The following is a 19,037-nucleotide window of genomic DNA, read 5'->3' as shown; positions in this document are numbered from 1 at the left end:
AAGAAAGCTTGGATTTCCTTCCTTGAATGGCAGTGTAGTCCTTAAAGGTCAGTCAACTCTTCTGAGTGAGCCTCGCCCACCTCCGTAAGGAGTCAGATGACTTGTGTAAGTGGAAACAGTGTCCTCCGGATCTCTGGTCCGCCGATTTAACATAATGCATGATATGCATGCCGCAATCAGTCCAATTTGAATGGCTATAGCAGATATGATTACTGCCACAAGGACGGTCTTGCTAATGCACACGGAATCTACATTTTTATCACAGTCTGGAAAGGGAAATAAATTAGCATGAGGAAGCAATTCTCTTTACTAGAACAACGGTATTTTAAACATATTATTAAAACAACGGTATATTAAAAGAGTTTAAGAGAGGAGATCGCACTTAATGATTGTGCTAATATTTACATAACCAATAAATATATCATTATTATCAAGATTGTTATTTTCAAGCTTTCAAATCAACTTTCTGTACAGAGACTGAGTTGTCACCACAAATCTCGAATTTGATGATAACGCTTTGTTTAGTGCGACGAAAATGCAGACAAACACTGTAGAAAAATTCGCGCATGCACTGTGCACATTATGAAGTTACAGAAGTTTCACTTGATTCGTTCTTATTTCAACTGAACATAAATACTAAGCAAGAAGCCGTCGTACACAGCAAGTGCTGTTAGCAAAATCAAACGCCCCTCATGTAAATGGGTTATTAAATTTCGTACATAAATAAGAAATATTTCCAAAATTAGTAATTCATCACTCTGTCCTCCAACAGTGTAACAGTGCATTAGAAGAACGTCTCTCCTTTTTCGTGGTAACACATGAAAAATTTTATTTCCATATTAAAAACTAGCAGCGGTCCTAAATACCCATCTAAATGTTGAATTTATTATTATTATTATTATTATTATTGGGTCTCCAGGGAGTCGACTCATCGACGAAGGCCATACATTACCCACACCAGCTGTCATATCTTTTCTTAAACTCATTCGCACTCGATGCATTAACTACTTCAACAGACAAACTGTGCCATTCACTCACTGCTCTCCGAGAGAAAACTCTAGCTCTTACTCATTTCTGCACGAAAACCAGATGCCATCTTCTCCTCTCTTACCTTCTATATAATGAAAAATTTCATAAGCCAATATCCCATAACGCCCTCTCAAAAGTTATAGACCCTCTATCATGTCACCCCTCTTCCTCCTGCCTACCAATATCTGCAGTGTACATACCATAAATCTGTCCTCGTAATCTATATTCCATAATCCCAATATCATCTTTGTAATTCTTATTTGTAACCTTTCCACGGCTTATTTATCCTCTCTGAATAAGGGAGACCAAATCTACCCCCAGTAGTCCAGGTAGCAATCGGATCAAACGTTGTAAAGACAAAATGACTTCCATATCCTTACATATCAGGGTTCATTTCAACATCGCAGTTATCCACTGAGTTGTATTTGCCATTTTTGTTATGTGACGTTTGAATTTCAACTTTCAGTCCACTATAACTCCAAGATTTCTATCCTCATTAGTTACTGCAAGCATAATCCCACCAATATAACATGCTGTTGGATATCACATCACGCCAAAGTTCATAACTTTACACTTACTAACATTGAATTGCAGTCATTATCGTTTGCCAGCATTTTCAGCCCATTCAAATCAACTTGCTCTGCAATAGTTGTTAAAATTATTTATTTTTCTTCGTCGACAAATGCCTTTTGGACAAAAAGACCTGAGTTCTGATTAATCTCATTCTAGTTGTATAAATTGCTTTAGTGCCTTTTTTTCTTCAGGATCACCGGCTCGAAACACCTCCATTGAGATTCATTGGATAACTAACAGGAATTAATCATTCTAAATAAAAATTCATTTAACTAATACATGAACTGTTCACTTTGTACACTGATATTTCACGTAAAATTCTCTGTTGTACAAATGTACAAAATGTTGTACCAATGTTTAGTTCCATTGACAGGATTAAATTCGAATGAATTTCAAAACACAGAAATAACTATAATTTTAAGACTGGACAGTGATAAATAAACGCACGCACGCACGCGCACGCACACACACACACACACACACACACACACACACACACACACACACACACACACACACACACACACACACACACACACAAATCAACAGTTCTTATCAAATGCAAAAGCTTTTCAAATTTTTCATGTAGGATTTTTTTCTTGGTATCAAATTTTATCACCTCAATTATTTTCCGTACAACCATGATAAGTTTTTCTCCATAACTCATGAGTAAACCGGAAGGATTTTTTTATTTCAATTCGTTGCTTACGACTTGATTGTAAAAGAGATTCGCTGGGATGCACTATGAACACATGAATCCTTAATATGTTCTTTATTTCCCTCATTTTCAAATATGCTGCAATGCCCTTCACCAGTAAAGAATGCGAAATGTTATAATCTGCTACAGAATTTATGGCACAAATCGGTCTAAATATGGCTTGTGTTTGGAGGCTTCTTATAGCGAATTCTTTCAATTCTTGTTGCAGCGAATGGAATGGTTCTAGTCTTGCCTTTGTCATGTGCCAGCAGAGAACCCTAATCCCCTTCGCTCTTCAAATCCTCACGGAACAATCCTATTTTGTAGGGATTAAAACATTTTCATTAAAAGATACAGTGACGACACCTACGTACCTGCTTGTGTGTCTTCTGTTTGCCTGGTGACGGACGGAACAGGAAGTCCTTCGACAATAATTTCGTGCTGAAGCGGGAAATCCGGAAAGAAGACCGTCTGCGTTGTGGTGGTGGGATAAATTTGCCTACGCTTCCGGCCGTACGACACTATTCCTTCTGAACAACTGACGGGATCGCAAGATTCCAGACAGAAGTGAATGTTCACATCGAATCTGACTACGACGTCTGTAGAGAACTTAAACGCGTCGAATCTCGCTTGCAAGGCTTTAGTGCCGGGGACCTTCTCCAGAGGAGGGAAGATGCTCGGATCCGTAGGACACCTGAAATATCAGAAATAAATGTTTAAGAACTCTTGTACACGATAAAAGGACACTGCGTAACATGCTTAGCTTTGTTTTAATACGTTTTCAATTGTACACGATTGTACAATTTCAATTGTACACGATAAAAGGACACTGCGTAACATGTTTGGCTTTGTTTTAATACGTTTCAATTAAAAGGTGTCGTTTTAATTTAATTATTTTAAAATTCTATCGGGATTAAAAAACAAGATATTTAGTTTAGAAGTTTTAATGTTTATAATATATTCAATAAAATATCGGATTTCTTTGAGAAGAGCCAGTACTTATTTACATTGCATTATTTTATTTACATTTAAAAATTTATATAACAGCAAATCACTAGCAGTAATGCCTTTATATTATACAAATAGTCGAGAAATAAATTTCTCATAGGAATTTAACGAGTTCTTTATGAAGGACTTTGAAAACAGAACGAAAAACGTACCCCCTGCTGTCAATCAGAGTGATAAAGTCTTCCTGATTCCCACTCCTGGCAATGAGATCTCGGGCAAGTATTCCGAACACACCTAAATAAGTGAGCAAAAATGGAGAACGGTTTGAATCAACTCCATTGAGATTCATTGGATAACTAACAGGAATTAATCGTTCTAAATAAACATTCATTTAACTAATACACGAAATGTTCACTTTGTACACTGATATTTCACGTATCTGTTGTACAAATATACAAAATGTTGTAACAATGTTTAGTTCCATTGACACGAATGAATTTCAAAACACAGAAATATTTATAATTTTATATATTCTTACTTTTATTTACTGATGAATTATATAACCATACGATTTTACACTGTCTTATTATAGATCACCATGAGTGTGTGTGTGTGGGTACATAGATGTACAGGACTGCCATAAAATAACTTTCCCTCTTTGAAGGCATCTGTAGCTAAAAGCAATAAATGGAATGAGACCAAATTTTATACTGAGACTTTTGAAGGCATGGGGAGATGATTTCCGCTAAAAAAAAGACTTAGTACCAAAAGTCGCCGATAGGGAAATTTTGGCGCTGGCGGAGCCAAAAACAAGCGGATAATTACATTAAAAGAAGATAAAATGGAATAATAACATTTCGGCGGTGTAAGCGACACCCGCGTCACTCATTCCAGCTGGATATGTAGCGCGTTACAATGATAATAATAATAATAAATAAATAAACTAAAACAACAACTTGCGAAAGACACAGAAATTAATGTAGTGATTGAACTCACAGGAAATAATGTTTAATTCATCAGAATCAGGGTCCCCTGGACCACACATACGATTTTCAATGGGCTGACCTTTCTTGTATACAACAAATTACATCCGATGTGCGACATGCTCTCTCTACAGCTGAGCGTAAGGAGTCGGATTGGATGTTCCTAACAGCCATTTTATGTTCTATTTCAAGCTTGTTTTCCACTTGTTTTCGGCTCCGCCAGCGCCAAAATTTCCCCCATTGGCGACTTTTGATACTAAATACTTTTTTCGCGGAAAACATCTCCCCATGCCTTCAAAAGTCTCAATATAAAATTTGCTCTCATTCCGTTTATTGGTTTCAACTACAGATGCCTCCAAAGAGGGAAAGTTGTTTTAAAGCCACCCTGTACCTCAACTTCTTTGAAATGTATTTATTTTTACTGGATAAGCTCATTATCATTTTTATTTCGGCTCTTCGTTTTATATTTCACTGAAAATGTCATTTTCTTAAGTCAAACTGTTATTCGGGTTCTTAATTTTAAAAGGCATCATTTTAGATTGTTCTCTAGCTTGATTTCTGGTAGGCTTCATTCACATGTCCACAGATATTTTTTTTAATAATCTCATCACAAAAACCATTAGCCTTTTATCATAAATCAACTGTAATAATTTAGGAGAATTTATTCTAGAATACTTTATGTGTTCATTATGTATCTAAAATTTCATTCAACAAAACATTCACTCATTTCTTCATACGGAATTACTAAAACATAACCGAAGACAACCCGAGATAATGCAATTACTATAATAAGTAAGACCTATGATATAGTGTTTAGCAGTAAAATCCCCTTACTGTCGTCATCTATCTCTATCCTCAAGTAGAGTTCGTCTCCTACTCTGGCTCCTCGAATGTCCTGTCCGTTCCTGTCCGTAATTCGGAGCTGAATATTTGGAGTGGCTGCAGTCGCGTTCACTACTGAGGTCACGCTTACTTCACCCCTGTCGACAAAAGACATTTCCGTTAATCTACTGTGGTTTTTAATGGTGTACATATAGGTGAAAATATAGATTCAGAATTGAAGAAAATATTTATTATTTAGGATTTGAATAAATAAAATTAAACCAATAATTAATTTTCTCAAATTATGCCAATCTCCAAATATTCGTCAATAAACATGGTAAGGTAGCCACAAAAATATATAAAACATTACAATCAAGCATTCAGAAAAAACCGCGATGAGGCAATTTACGTTCCATTACAATGACCAAATGTCAAGGCAATGCTGATTATATTTCTTTGACGTAGAGGGTTTCGTGCATCACTGATTTAGTCTCCAAGACAAAAAATTCCCGAATCATTTTGTGTACAAACCCTTTGTTCCACGCTTTAGAGATTGACTTCGTTGAACACACACATCCTGGTTCCACAGATGAACTTTCCTTACATCACAGAGCCCTGAGTGGATAGGAATTCTTAGAAACGTAGAATCCCGTGATACACCATCTGTCTTACTTACCAGATTTAAAAACCCTCCTCTCTATTTCTTTTTCTTCCCAACAAGAATATTGACTATGAGATTTTAAGACATCCCCAAACTGGCTTACCAGAGCAGTGAGTTGAATGAACAATAGAAAACTCCCTACATTCAGACCGATTTTAATTTGGATGAAATAACTCAAACTAACGTGTAATGTTCTGGGTTTATTATCTGGCCTTATAAGTGACGGATTCATTTATTAATTTTATAACTTTTTGAATAATAAATCCTGGATTGTCATGGTTGAACTGCTGGTGGTGGAATAAAAACCATGGAATGCCTAAAGTTGTTTCTTTTATTAGATTCTATGGAAATTGAATGTAGGCTTATTTGAGAAATTTGAATACTTCTAGCATAATAAATCGTCTTAACAGTGAAGTTCTTAGAAGAAGAAGAAGTGAGGTATAGTGTCACTGACAGCAGCTGAGAGAGAATTCATGTTGCACGAACTTATTTAACTTATTTTGAGGCTACTTGATGTGTACATAGATACACACAGACCTTTTGACGTTAACAATATGAACTTTGTTTTATGTGAATTTTGTTGATTTCATGTAGTATTAAGTAGATTAAGAACATTGGGTTTTTTTTGTTATCTGCACCTTTTTTTTCCCATAAAATTAGATTAACCATTCACGTAAATTGTTGATTCGTTTTTACTTGTAAACATGGGTTTGTTCATTTCAACATATATGAATCTTTATCAATGTTGTCTACACTTGTGTTCCAGAAACGTCGATAATTATGAATAATAACAATTTTGTCAAGAAACTAAATGAAATAGAATGATTAGCTTTTAGATGTCAGTTTGTTCGAACTTCATTGGTCGCTAAATGAAATAACGTCAATGTTGGGAATGAGTTATTAAGGTGCCATTAATACAAAGAGAATAATATATGGGCATATCTTTGAATCAATACAGAAAGACACCTTCAAGAAAACAGATTTCTTTATCCAGCGCAAAACTTAGGAATTATCTTTACCTGGCTCTTGAAAAATGTTCTAACCGAATTTAAACTGTGACTATTTTGCGGTAAAATGATGTGTGATCACTGAAGTCAAATATAAAGATATCATTTCTTTACACTAGTTCGGAGAAGTATCTAGGCGTTTATCCCATCTCTAAAACAATTTAATTTCGCAACTGACTTCAAACTAGTCGAGATCCTAGAGAATTTCTTACGTTCTCCAAAAGACAAGGTTCCTTTCCCAAAACGCCCTAGTGTTTACAAGGCTGTTATTAATGTAGTACAGCCTACATGGAAGAACTTTGAAAATCTGAAAAAAAAAAAATGAATAACTTAGAAAAGGAACGAAAAAGGAAAGATAAAATTAGTCTTCCTTCTTTAGAGAACGCCAAAATATAAATTAATAATTCGCTTCCACCGCTTTCATGGAATAAAACTTTAAGGTCCTCAAGGAATCAATAATGTTCCCAAAGCACGTTGAACAGGAACTAATGCCTCATTCAACTTTACATTTAGAAGTTTCTCGAAGACCTACGAGAGACTTCTAGTATGAGGCCTTCATTACTCTGACGTATGCCACAAGCTGCTGCTGGGGGAAAAAAAACCGCAAAGGCCCTTACCACGCAAAATTAGTAAGGCAATCACAACCATCTATTCCCATGGAGGGATTTGAACCCACAGCCTATTGGATGGAGAGAGAGGAAGAGAGTACGTTATCCACTCGGTCAAGGCCAGCGATCCTTTCTAAATTTTCAGTTCATATAAGTTATTTTTGGAATCATCAATAAAAATATTAAATCCTTATTAATTATTCTTTTTAAATCCGAGTGGCATCATTATGACTTCTGTAATAGTAACTCAGTAGAAAAGAGACGATGTAGTGCAATTCTAGTTGCCGAACAAGAACATTTTGCAGATTTTCCTCGCTAGTTTCCGGCTTGCTTGATCCTTGCGCAGGCAAGCCGACTTTTTTTTCTCGTAATTTTTTATCATATACATTTAGCTTTTCGCGAAGTCTCCCTAACTCAGCCGGTAGAGACGAAGTCCTTTGGTTCGAATACCGTTTATGATGCGAAAAACTTTTATCGGGGATTTTCAATTAAAGGTGAATTAGCAGGTCTCACTTGTGGGTGGAGAACCTCCACCTACGTATGGAACTGGGTCTTTTTGCCCTTCAGAAACAGTCAAACCGACTTAGTGAACATACACCTACAAACATAAAATAATCATCCAAGGGGAATGCTTACAGGAATCGAAGGTTTAATATTAATTGCCTGAAGCCCTAATTAGGGAACTCAACCCGTTTTGGAAGGACAAGAAATGGGTGGAACGTAATTAACGTCCAACGTTTTATAGGCATAATTATGCAACCGCTTTTCCTTTGCTTAAGTCCAATTTTCATCCGAGAGGGATTTTTAAATATATAAAGTCAGGTTTCTGACTTATTTTTTTTAACGAGTACATGGTATTTAGGCAAACAATGTTTGGTTCCTTTCTGATATTTAAAAATAAAATAAAAGGCAATATCTAAAACATTTTTATAATATTTTAGAAAATGAAGACATTTTATAATGCTACATAACAAGCGTCGAGAATAGTCAATTTTTGACTATCAGCTCATAAAATTCAATCTATTTGGCTTAGCCAATAACTCAATAAATAATTTGTTTCGTATTTTATAACTAAAACAAGACATTTGCTGTGTTTATTTATTTATTTAATTTTGAGCATGTTATTTTAGGAAATCAGTCCACAGGAAGAATTCGATTTCGTGTAGTTACTGTGTCCCCACCTTTCCCCAAATGATATTGCACGCATTAATTATACGGTGTATTCGTTTATAGTCAATTCAATCCCTTTCCATATCGATGCTATAGTTCAACAACCTTTCACGTTTGAGATCATAAAGAGGCTAAATGAAAAACAAATATTATGAACGCAGCAACAGCAGAATTTTCACAGTATTACATAGCTCTTGTTGCATGAGCCATATCATTGCAGGCTTTGTTTTTTCCGTTTCGTCCACGCTAAGGACAACTCTGAGCAACTATACAACTTTATAAGAAACCGATTGAGTTAAAAAAAAAAAAAAATTAAACAGTTAACGCTCTTCCTGAGCTTCACTAGTGTTTCAGTATTATCAATGCTAAACTAGCTGTTTACATCTTTCCCTTCCAGAAGCTGTTATTCAGTAAGAAAATTTTGCAAAATGAATGAACAGAAAGCATAGAATGCTACATTTATATTCTCGTTCAGATGTTATATTCTCACAGAAAGATAACAGCATGAAAATTAATTCAAGTTAACAGGAAATATATTTATTAATTTATTTATATTTGCTTGTAATATTTAATTTTATCATCAACAATCCTATACAATTCTCTTATTTTATATAAAAAATAATAAAAATCCATCGTGTAGCACTTAGGAGGGCGAAGGACGCTAACGGCACTGTGATAAACACAGTGCCGCTAGCGTCATATGCTACGCTAGCAAGCATATGCACTTCATAGTAAGATGCGAGCTATTAGCGTGATGCGGCACTGTCCGTTGCGCAGTTCCACTGTTGTTTATATGCAGTTTGCTCCAGTAGTAGAGTGTTCGTAGTGCTTATCGTGTTTACTCCGTCTCTTTAAATTTTTGGACATTATAATTAAAGACGTAACATTTGTTATGGTTTTTATTTTAGAACATTATTGGAGTACTAAAGTGTATAATTTTATCGATAATAAACAATATTTTTCATGTTTAATTTTTTGTTTTTTTAAATTTTACCCATAATTTTGATATTTTATCCAAACACGTATGCACTGTACTTACAGTGTGTATGTATATTTCGAAAGTTGCAGCACCCCAACGATTTCAAGCCACGAGTCGCCACTGCAAGTTCATATAGCGCGTACAAAGAGCATCTAACAATGAATGTAGATATCTGGAGATTAAAGACGAGCCACTTACCCTGCTACAACCCTGTACGTGTTACTGACGGACTTGTTTTCAGCAGCGTAGTAAACACACAAGAGTCGTATTATCCGATCACCTTTTCTTTGAATAATAGGATGGTGCTGGATGACAATCGTGTTTGTAAAGTGCCCATCTCCCTGAAAAATAAACAAATAAATAAGCGCTTATTTTATAAATGTTTCCATGTACTAAAATGAACTCCTTGAAGCCTACTTGTTGCATTTTCCGCAAGTTATACTCGCTAACAGCGCATTGGTAAAATCGATCAACTTCTGCAGGAAACAAAATCCGACACGATATTAAAAATGCAAGCGATAATTTTACCAATTTCAGGTGAGAATAACAGTATATCCTGAACGCATGTCGAACCCGATTATAAAGTAATAATAAAAAATCACCTCAGATGTGTTTAAACGAATGGGCTAAGAAGGTCTACTTACCTCATCTATCACTCCGCAGGAGTCATCTTCTAAAGACATCAAAAATCTAGTGGAAGTCTTGCCTTTTCCAAACACCTGACAAGAATTGGGATCTTTCTCTGCGAATATTCGACCCTCAAAGGGATCCAAAGTATTGAGAGTTAGCACCATCCCTTCTCTATTGCAATTCAGTTTCACTGGAAAAGAGCAATGCAAACAAATGCATTTAAGTTTCTAATAGAAAAAAATGGACTTTCGTTGTATCGAGTTAGTAATAAGTTAGCAACACAAGGTTTAAAATGTAAAAACTGTTCAGTTCACTAAATTATTCTTACACTGTTCAATCCTGTATGCAAGTGTAAGCAAACAAAGTTTGCGCCTGAAGTATCTTCAGGACTGAGGCAACTCGTGGTAAAGGTGGACCAAGCTCTCATCATTCCTTGTCTTAGTATCTCCCATAATGCAAAGAACATCTACTTGCGGACATGTATACTGCTATGCATTAAGGGAAGAGCCAATACCTAGACCGGTTTCGGCACCTTTATTGAGGTCTCGTCAGTGGGAGCCAGACCCAGAGGCAGAGATACTAAGTTGGAAGCAATGGAGAGTTGCCAAAAGGTGTCTTACCTTATTATTAAATTACTCTGGATTTAGAGAAAGATGTTGGAAGTTTTTTTTCCCCACTTGGTTAGACTATAATAAATTTAGTTTAATTCTTTATCCAAGTGTAAGCAAACAAAGTTTGCGCCTGAAGCATCTTGGGGATCACGAGTTGCCTCAGTCCTGAAGATACGTAGGCGGAAACTCTGTTTGCTTACACTTGGATAAAGAATTAAACTAAATTTATTATAGTCTAACCAAGTGGGGGGGAAAAACTTCCAACATCTTACACTGTTTCTTTTCCCCCTTTATTTTTTTAAAGTATACGCTTCAGAAAATACAGTGAATTATAAAACGTCACACACAATATAAAACTCTACTAAATACATAAAAATATTAAGTGACACAATTCTTTTAGTTGCGTTCAGAGACTATGGAAGTAGCATGCAATAATTCTAAAAAAAAATTTTCACATTTGACGTCCGCAGACACCGTATGGTCACTCCGTCCCTCACGTGGTATAGGCAATGATGTCTTCTGATAGAATAAGTGGTAGGGTCGCAGATTCCCTTTCCACACAAAGTTTGTAGGGCAATCACAAACATCCATGCCCACGGCAGGATTCGTACCGGCAGCCTCTTGGCCGGAGAGCGGACATGTTGGTATCTAGTATATGAAGGATTCTGATGTCCTCCCTAGAAGGTACATTTTTGGAACACCAGTTTAACGAACAACAGACAAACTTCTAAAGACCAATTGAGAATGGCGATTTTCATATAAATATATACAAATTGTTTAGTATTGATTTGGTATTCATATATTTGCAAAAGAATGTGATGAGGTCGAGAGAAGAGGTGGGAATAATGCTCCAGAGGTCAACACTAAGCCTGTGATATTAAATGACAAGTGATAATTAACGCCACTCAGAAGTGTTATCGGTAACAAATAAATCGGAGGATTCAAAATTATATGGTAATCTGATGTAGAAGATGCACGAGAGTAATAAGAATACTAGTCCATCGGACTAAGTCAGTCTATTCTTAGTTATAAATAAGAACCATCTGGAAGTATAAATCTTAGCATCTTCCAAAAATAGAGTTCAACTTTACTAAAGAAACAGCTAGATTGGAATAAAATGTTTCCAATTTTGATAATCTCTTAGCAAGTAGTATATATATTCGAGGCTTATGCAACAAATATGTCAGGTTCAGGAACATGAAGTTAAAGAAGACAAAAATGTTCGTTTTTTATTTTTTTTAAATTGTAATTATCTTTGACTTGTATGTGATGAAAAATGTTTGTCTAAAATAATTTTACTTTTGAATGATTTTGTTAAATAACATCTTAATTTGAACTCAGGAAGAGAGAACACTTTCAGTTTGTTTTTACGGTGTTTATATTTTTGAAATTAAAAAAACTTAAAGAACCACCTTTGATGTACAAAATACAAGAATGCCGATGCAGTTCCTGTTATTCTTTTATTTTAAACTTGATTGGTTTTCCCTTCTACAATGCGAAGATACGAAACATACAAATATAACAAAATAGAATCAAAACTGTGTAGGTGGTATTTCTGTAAACTCTATTTATAAATCTGAGCCGTCCCTTCTCTTTTGAGATCTTTCCTCTACCATTGATCATAGAGAAGATTCCAGCTTTTGAACTATTCATTATCCTCTCCCCTCATCTAACCATACACACTCACAAATATTCACAATAGACATCAAGTTCACTTACAATCCAAACAGTTAGATCGCTGAAAGTACACCGAATCTTTGCTGGGCACCAAGGCACGAGATCCCAAGTTGAACGTATCATCTCCGCTAAGCCAACATCTTGCAATAAACGGCTGGTACGTAAAAGAACGGCAGAGGAAAGGAGCGTTGTTATCGCACAAAGCGCGGCATTGCGAAGGACTAAAAGCAGACTTCATCATGTCTTTTTGGATTAACTGGACCGACTCCTGTTGTTCATAATCACAGCCGTTGATGCTCTCTGCATTACAAGAAATTAAAAAAAGTTCACTAACCAAAACAAAAGGAGCTAAATATAACATACTTCCATTAAAACAGAATTAGTTAATAATAGTTTAATCCATAAGGTAATTTATTTTTGTAATTTCTTAAGGATGTTTCAGTTAAATAAAAATCATCTTAAGTTTACAAAATCTCCAATCATGCCATTAGAAATTTCACTTGTGCCGGACAGCAGTGATTACTGTTCATTGTATATAAATAGTTAAAAGTCGTTTGCATTCAGAAAAAATCTGTATTAATATGGACATGGATGCAAAGTGAGATATACTTACGGGACACGCACTGATTCTCAAAGTAATCCACATCCCCAATAGAAGCACGGAAAGAAGTCGGTTGAGATCGCCTGTCCTCCGCACTCAGACGACACTGCTGCAAAACGTAGTCATATTCTCCTGAGCGGCAAGAGAACCCTCTTTCTTCAAGACATAGCATTAAACACTGCAGGCGACTAAGAACGACACTGATTACTCTATCGTCGAAACCAATCAGTTCTTGCCCGACAACTCTTTCAGAAGTCCACAATCGATCACAAATTACTCCTAGCATTGGTGCTACGCAAATAAATAAACAAATGATGTAAATTATATATGTAGAAAGTTTTTTACCTTGGGTGTACTATACGTTAAATATACCAAGAAATTTTATATACTTGGTTTTAATCCTTTTTTCCCAAGTAAGTAAACAAGCTAGTTTGCACTTGAAGTATTTTTCAGGTCTGAGGCAACTCGTGATAAAGGTGGACTATCTCCCATAAGCACATCTCCTTGCGGACATGTATGATGCTATGTATTATGGGAAGAGTCACTACCCAAACCGGTTTCGACCTTTATTGAGGTGTGTTTAAGTAAAGACCTCTCTAAAAAAATTAGGCGATCCCCCAGACCACTCCATACGAGTGACCGAAGGATCGTCCAACTCAGCGTTGTTCCAATAAGCTCACCCCGTCACCAAGAAGAACTTCTCAGTTGGCTCTACCCAGTGGCATGCGCATCCCACCATAATCTCAGAGGTGGCCCCATTCAGAGACAGGAAAGACCTACCCTAAGCAGAGCCTCTCATACCTCAAGGAAAGTGACCACTTCTGTGCAAAAGCACATCAGTGGGAGCCAGACCCTGAGGTGGTGATACCAAGGTTGAAGCAATGCCGAACTTATGTTTACCTATACGAGTTGCCACAAGGTGCTTTGACCTTATTAAATAAAAATCTCAGGATGAGAGAAAGATGTAGAAAGCTTTTTACCTTGGTGTATTATACGTTAAAGAACCAAGAAATTTTACATACTAGGTTTTAATCCTTTTTCCCAAGTAAGCAAATAAGCAAAACTTTCTACATCTTTCTATCATCCTGAGATTTTTATTTAATAAGGTCAAAGCACCTTGTGGCAACTCGTATAGGTAAACATAAGTTCTGCATTGCTTCAACCTTGGTATCATCACCTCTGGGTCTGGCTCCCACTGATGAGACCTCAATAAAGGTCGAAACCGGTCTGGGTAGTGACCCCTTCCCATAATACATAGCATTATACATGCCTGTAAGGATGTGCGCTTTGTATTATGGGATACTTAGGCAAGTGATCAGAGCTAATGATACCTTTACCACCAATTGCCTCAGACCTGAACATACTTCAGGCGCAAACTTGGTTTGCTTGCTTATTTGGGAAAAAAGATTAAAACCAACTATACAAAATTTCTTGGTATCTTTGTTAACTCTAAGAAAGATTATAACTTCTAATTGAAAATAATATTTAATAACTTATTGTATTTCAGTGCACACACTACTTACCGGGCACGCATATCTTCTCAAAATAATTGTTTCCTCCCGAAGACAACACCACGGTGTCTCTCCTCATACTACCGGAAGTGACGATGTAACATCCAGGTTCGCTGTAGTTTACCATTACACCCAAGCATTCGGAAGACGTCCTGCAGTAGCTAAGACAGTCGTCTGTCAAAGAGAGTTCGGTGTTTTCGAGGAAGAGCGGACTCTTGGTTGCTTCTTTAATAATAACGCCTGCCATCTTCTCGAAGGTGAAGATACCGGAGGCACAGTTGGCTGCGCAATAAGAATATTTAAAAGGAATTGAGCATGAGTAAAAGAAACTAATGTATTATTCAATGAATTCTTGAAACGTATCCAAATGGATTCGTTGAAAGCACATCGACGAAACACCATTTTTAATAACACAATTTACTAAGAAATAAATGTGCCGAAGTTTGCACATGTTCGGCTGTGTCTCCGAAGAGAAAATTAGGACCGTATCATAAGCGAAAGCATTTATTTTACTGTTTAGTTTTAGAGCACAAATGTAACTGACATAAATAGTAAATAAAACTGGTGCTACGACAGATCTTTCTAGTAATCCAACAATTTCAAACATAATCCAACATTTGAAAACTCTACTGCTTATGTTTATTTTTACAGTTTGAGTTCTAGTATTTAAGTAATTTTTAAGCCAGTTTAGATAGCACTTTGTATTCCGATGACATCTTTGTTATTAAAATTGTATGTGATACAGTGTTAAAACTTTAGATAGAACTAAAAAAAAGTTTATGACCATCTAGAGATGTATAAGCTGTTTTTGTTACGTCCAACAAACCATGTTCTGTGCTAAAGTTCTGTGCTAAAGAACCCAACTTGAGTCTGTGAAAAGAAGTTATTTTTATACAAAAAATTTATCAGTCTATTTTCGAAAATACTGATAGAAGAACGATTGCCCTATAATTTTTGCTTCATTTTTAAAAACCGGTACTACTACTTTTTTTTTTTTTTTTTTGAAAATACAATGGAAACGTGGCTTTCATCAACGATAAGTTTATACTGAGGTTCTGTAATGTACATTTGATATTCTTTCACAATGCTAGTGTTAATAGCATTCATATACTTGGTTGTTTCCTTGGGTTAGCTATGACACTTTTGATTTCGTTTCAAAAATGAAGAAACGATTTGCTGAGTTATTTCTTTAGCAGTATAATGTATAAAGATCATTTTAACATTCCTTAGAAGGTTTACACCATAGGTTCCCAAAGTGGGCGGTACCACCCCCCAGTGGGCGCTGAAGCCTTCTAGTGGGGCTATAGTGGGTGTTGTGGTGCTGATCAACAGACCGTCAATCATATTATTCAGGACTGTCCACTGGGGAGGTTTCAGGGCACATTGGCGGACCTGTTTCAGGCTTCCTCGGACGCAAGCCAATGGATTAAAGACAATTTGAACTTAAATTTGTGATTTTTAGCATATAGTTTTAGTATATATTCACTTTTCTAGTTTTATCTTTCTATTTACACAAACCCAACCCATACAAAATGTATGTATCAACAAAAAGTAATACTATTAAAACTGGTCGGGAAATTAAATTAAAAATAAGTTCAATTATCATACAGGCGTTATGCATGTAAGAGAATTTCATCGAAACTGTCACTTAACAAAATGTTCTAAAACTAGAAATTGAAGCCTGGTATGATGACAATTGAGATTAGCAAGGGTTGAGGGGGGGAAAGAAGTAATGAATAATGTGTTTAACAGAAGATTGTTGCGTTGGGAGAGGTGTAATAATGGCAGAACAACACGTACTTTAAGATAAAATAAAAAATTTTTACCACTTGGTGTAGATGCGACTGTTGTCCACCAGATGGCACCACTTATCAGGATCTCTAACTGAACACGCCTAGTACACCGTCGACGTCTATTCTTCCTAAAAAAACAAAAAAACAATAATAAATAGAATAAGATGAGTGAAATTATATTATTACCCTTTCTTAAAATACTTTAGAAAATGTCAATAAAACAACTAAAGTTATCGGTTCTTGTCCTGCCTTACTCCCCGTTCATGACATTCCACATAAACACAAGAAAATGTGCTAGAGCAGTTATCCAATTCACACGCACGCACACACATATTACTACTACTAGAAATGGGAATATTTTATAGCTGATGACTGTAAACTACTTCTTAGACAAATTGAGCAAATTTTATATTAAAAAATGCTAAATTAGTCAAACCTATACTTAATTACATTTAGCTTTAAAATTTTACATGAGCGTGATCAATTTCTTTTGGTGATGATCTCACAGTTGTGACGTATTAACTTACAGTTAATTGTGACGTATTAACTTACAGCAGAAGTTTTAAACTTTCTGAGAAATACTATAAAAATTTATGTGACCTTCTCATACAGGTACAGATTTCATTAGGTAGGAGATAAATAAAATATATTTCCCTTTGTGTATTTCACAAAAATCGCTTTATTATATTCACAGCACTGTTTCAATGTATGTTTTTAAAATACTTTCTACAAAACGACTTTGAACATTACGATTGCAAAAGTATTTGAACGTGCCGTCCAGGAATTATTGTAGAGCAGATTCAATGAAGACATATTAATCGCACTACATAAAAAAATAATCGCTTCTGTCGTATTTGGTTGACACGCACCTAAATATGGCAGTAGCTCTTGTGACGCTGAGAGTCACAGTACATTTTAAGGTGCAATGCAATAAAAAAATAGCGAATATATGAGTTCTTTGAAGTTCGTGTTCTTTTAATGGTTCAGATAATTACACAATGTACAGCAATAAACATTTATGATCGCAATGTTACAACGCTGCCCCCCTTTTTTCTTTTTCTTTTTCTTTTTTTTTTTTTTTGTGGCTCCCACCTACGACGGAGTGTAAAGTGCAAATAAGTGAGAAATTATAGCACAAAAAATGCTAAGTTTCTAGAATTTCAGATCTACTCAAAATAGTTCGGACTGTTCCCCATTCTTAAGTTTATATTAATTCTCTTTTTCATCATTTTTAACTTGGCCTCTGTTTTGCGAGGTGTTTTCCGTATTACATTAGTGTATTTTTCGCTGGTTGTAAAATCGCCTTGACTCTACTAACCATTAAATGTTTTCTTGAAAAATAAACTTGATATATATGTCTTTGCGCAAATCATTAGCTAAAAACGAAGTGTGCGTGTGGTGTTGGGGGGGGGGGGGGTAGAATAGTTCATTTCTGTTGACTGTATTTAAAAAGAAAAAAAAAAGTCTGCTTAACACGTATATTTAGTAAATTTAAGTACCTGGGTAACTATATTTAGTACATCGCCTTCGTAGTTGGGTGATTTCGCCATTCAACCATGCCCCACATTTTTTTTTTCTTTCATGCGGGCAGTCAATTAACGCTTGTAATAGATGTGACTAAAGTGGTAAAGATAACTAACCTATTTGTCTAAACCAGGTTTTAGAAGCCAATTAATGATATATGAACACTAATTCGTTTAATTCTTAATTTTATGAATTTCTCTCCATACCAGTTTAGCAATCTTAAGTAACTTAAATCGTACTTTTGCGATTAATTGCTAAGCAATTTGTTAATATAAAGGCCTTTAATATATATATATAAAATATCGCACATAAAATCAGTTTAGAATCATTCATATTTTAATCTAATTATGTATATTCAGGTTTCCGCGTGATATTTCAAGTGCCCCAGACCATATTAGCAATTAGTGTAAGCCTTATTTCACTTACCAGTTGTGGAAGAGGGTAGCTGGCATCATATCCCTGGCTACTGTCACCGTACATCTGCCACATCCATCCTCCCCGACTGTTGGTCAGTCCTACACATAAACAAACACTGCATGAATTATACGACAGCTGCAATAAACCATTTAATACAACAACCCTTACCTTGAAGTTAATTGGGCACGCGCTTGGACAACAGACTGTGGAATCGCATTCCAAGTGACAGGCCGGGCCTAAGATTATGTCCTTGCTTCAGTCGTTCCACTCGACACTCACTTCTTTCATGGAAAACTTAATTAAGTGCTAATAAATTTGAAAGTTGTTACGACAAACGCGGACACTCCAAGCGACTAGTTACAAGACATAAAACCTCACTCTCACCTGCGCTACATCGTACGAGTGTCACATACTCTACGTTCATCTGGAGAATTTAGTCCCACTCGGCGATGATACAGCGAAATATTTGCTTGAGTTCACAAGTCATCGGGTCATTGTGTCCTCTTCAGATGCTTCTGAAATGTGGGAGGCTTCACTTCCGTGTCACAAATACGGGCATGAGTGAAACTGTGTCGTGCTGCACTGACACACAAAGAGAGAAACAGTGGGAGTACATGGCAATTAATAGGGAAATAATAGCGGTCGCTACGGAAGCGACGATGAAAGTAATATCCGGCTGGTGCAGGTCTTCTCTGTTATTCCGTTATACTGATGAACTGTCTAACCCCAGAATCCGAGTCAGCGGGACAAAACGTTTCGACAAAGAGTCACAATGATGAACATTGTGATCATCCAC

At 36.0% G+C, this 19,037-nt stretch overlaps 1 protein-coding gene across 1 annotated transcript; it reads right to left on the bottom strand.

The window, feature by feature from the left end:
- Positions 1-48: 48 nt before the first annotated feature.
- On the bottom strand, positions 49-16,409 carry LOC150092553 (uncharacterized). Its single transcript, XM_090414233.1, has 10 exons — positions 16,334-16,409; positions 14,520-14,789; positions 13,009-13,287; positions 12,438-12,695; positions 10,122-10,297; positions 9,676-9,818; positions 5,065-5,210; positions 3,460-3,541; positions 2,674-2,993; positions 49-266 (listed from the first exon to the last, which is right to left on the bottom strand). The coding sequence occupies exons 2-10, from the start codon at positions 14,752-14,754 to the stop codon at positions 49-51; spliced, it is 1,857 nt and encodes a 618-aa protein (XP_090270359.1). The 5' UTR covers positions 14,755-14,789; positions 16,334-16,409.
- Positions 16,410-19,037: the final 2,628 nt, after the last annotated feature.

This window comes from Typopeltis vanoorti, chromosome 25, assembly GCF_054136105.1.
Source record: "Typopeltis vanoorti isolate ZY-2024b chromosome 25, IOZ_Tvanoo_1.0, whole genome shotgun sequence".
In the NCBI taxonomy this organism is placed as follows: domain Eukaryota; kingdom Metazoa; phylum Arthropoda; class Arachnida; order Uropygi; family Thelyphonidae; genus Typopeltis; species Typopeltis vanoorti.
This window is presented reverse-complemented; position numbering and strand designations above follow the sequence as displayed.

Coding starts and splice junctions, on each gene's coding strand:
- LOC150092553 (XM_090414233.1), bottom strand. CDS start 14,754: ATGGCAGGCGTTATTATTAAAGAAGCAACCAAGAGTCCGCTCTTCCTC. Junction 13,288..14,519: donor TGAGAAGATATGCGTGCCCG/GTAAGTAGTGTG, acceptor TTATTTGCGTAG/CACCAATGCTAGGAGTAATT. Junction 9,819..10,121: donor CCTGCGGAGTGATAGATGAG/GTAAGTAGACCT, acceptor TTTATTTTTCAG/GGAGATGGGCACTTTACAAA.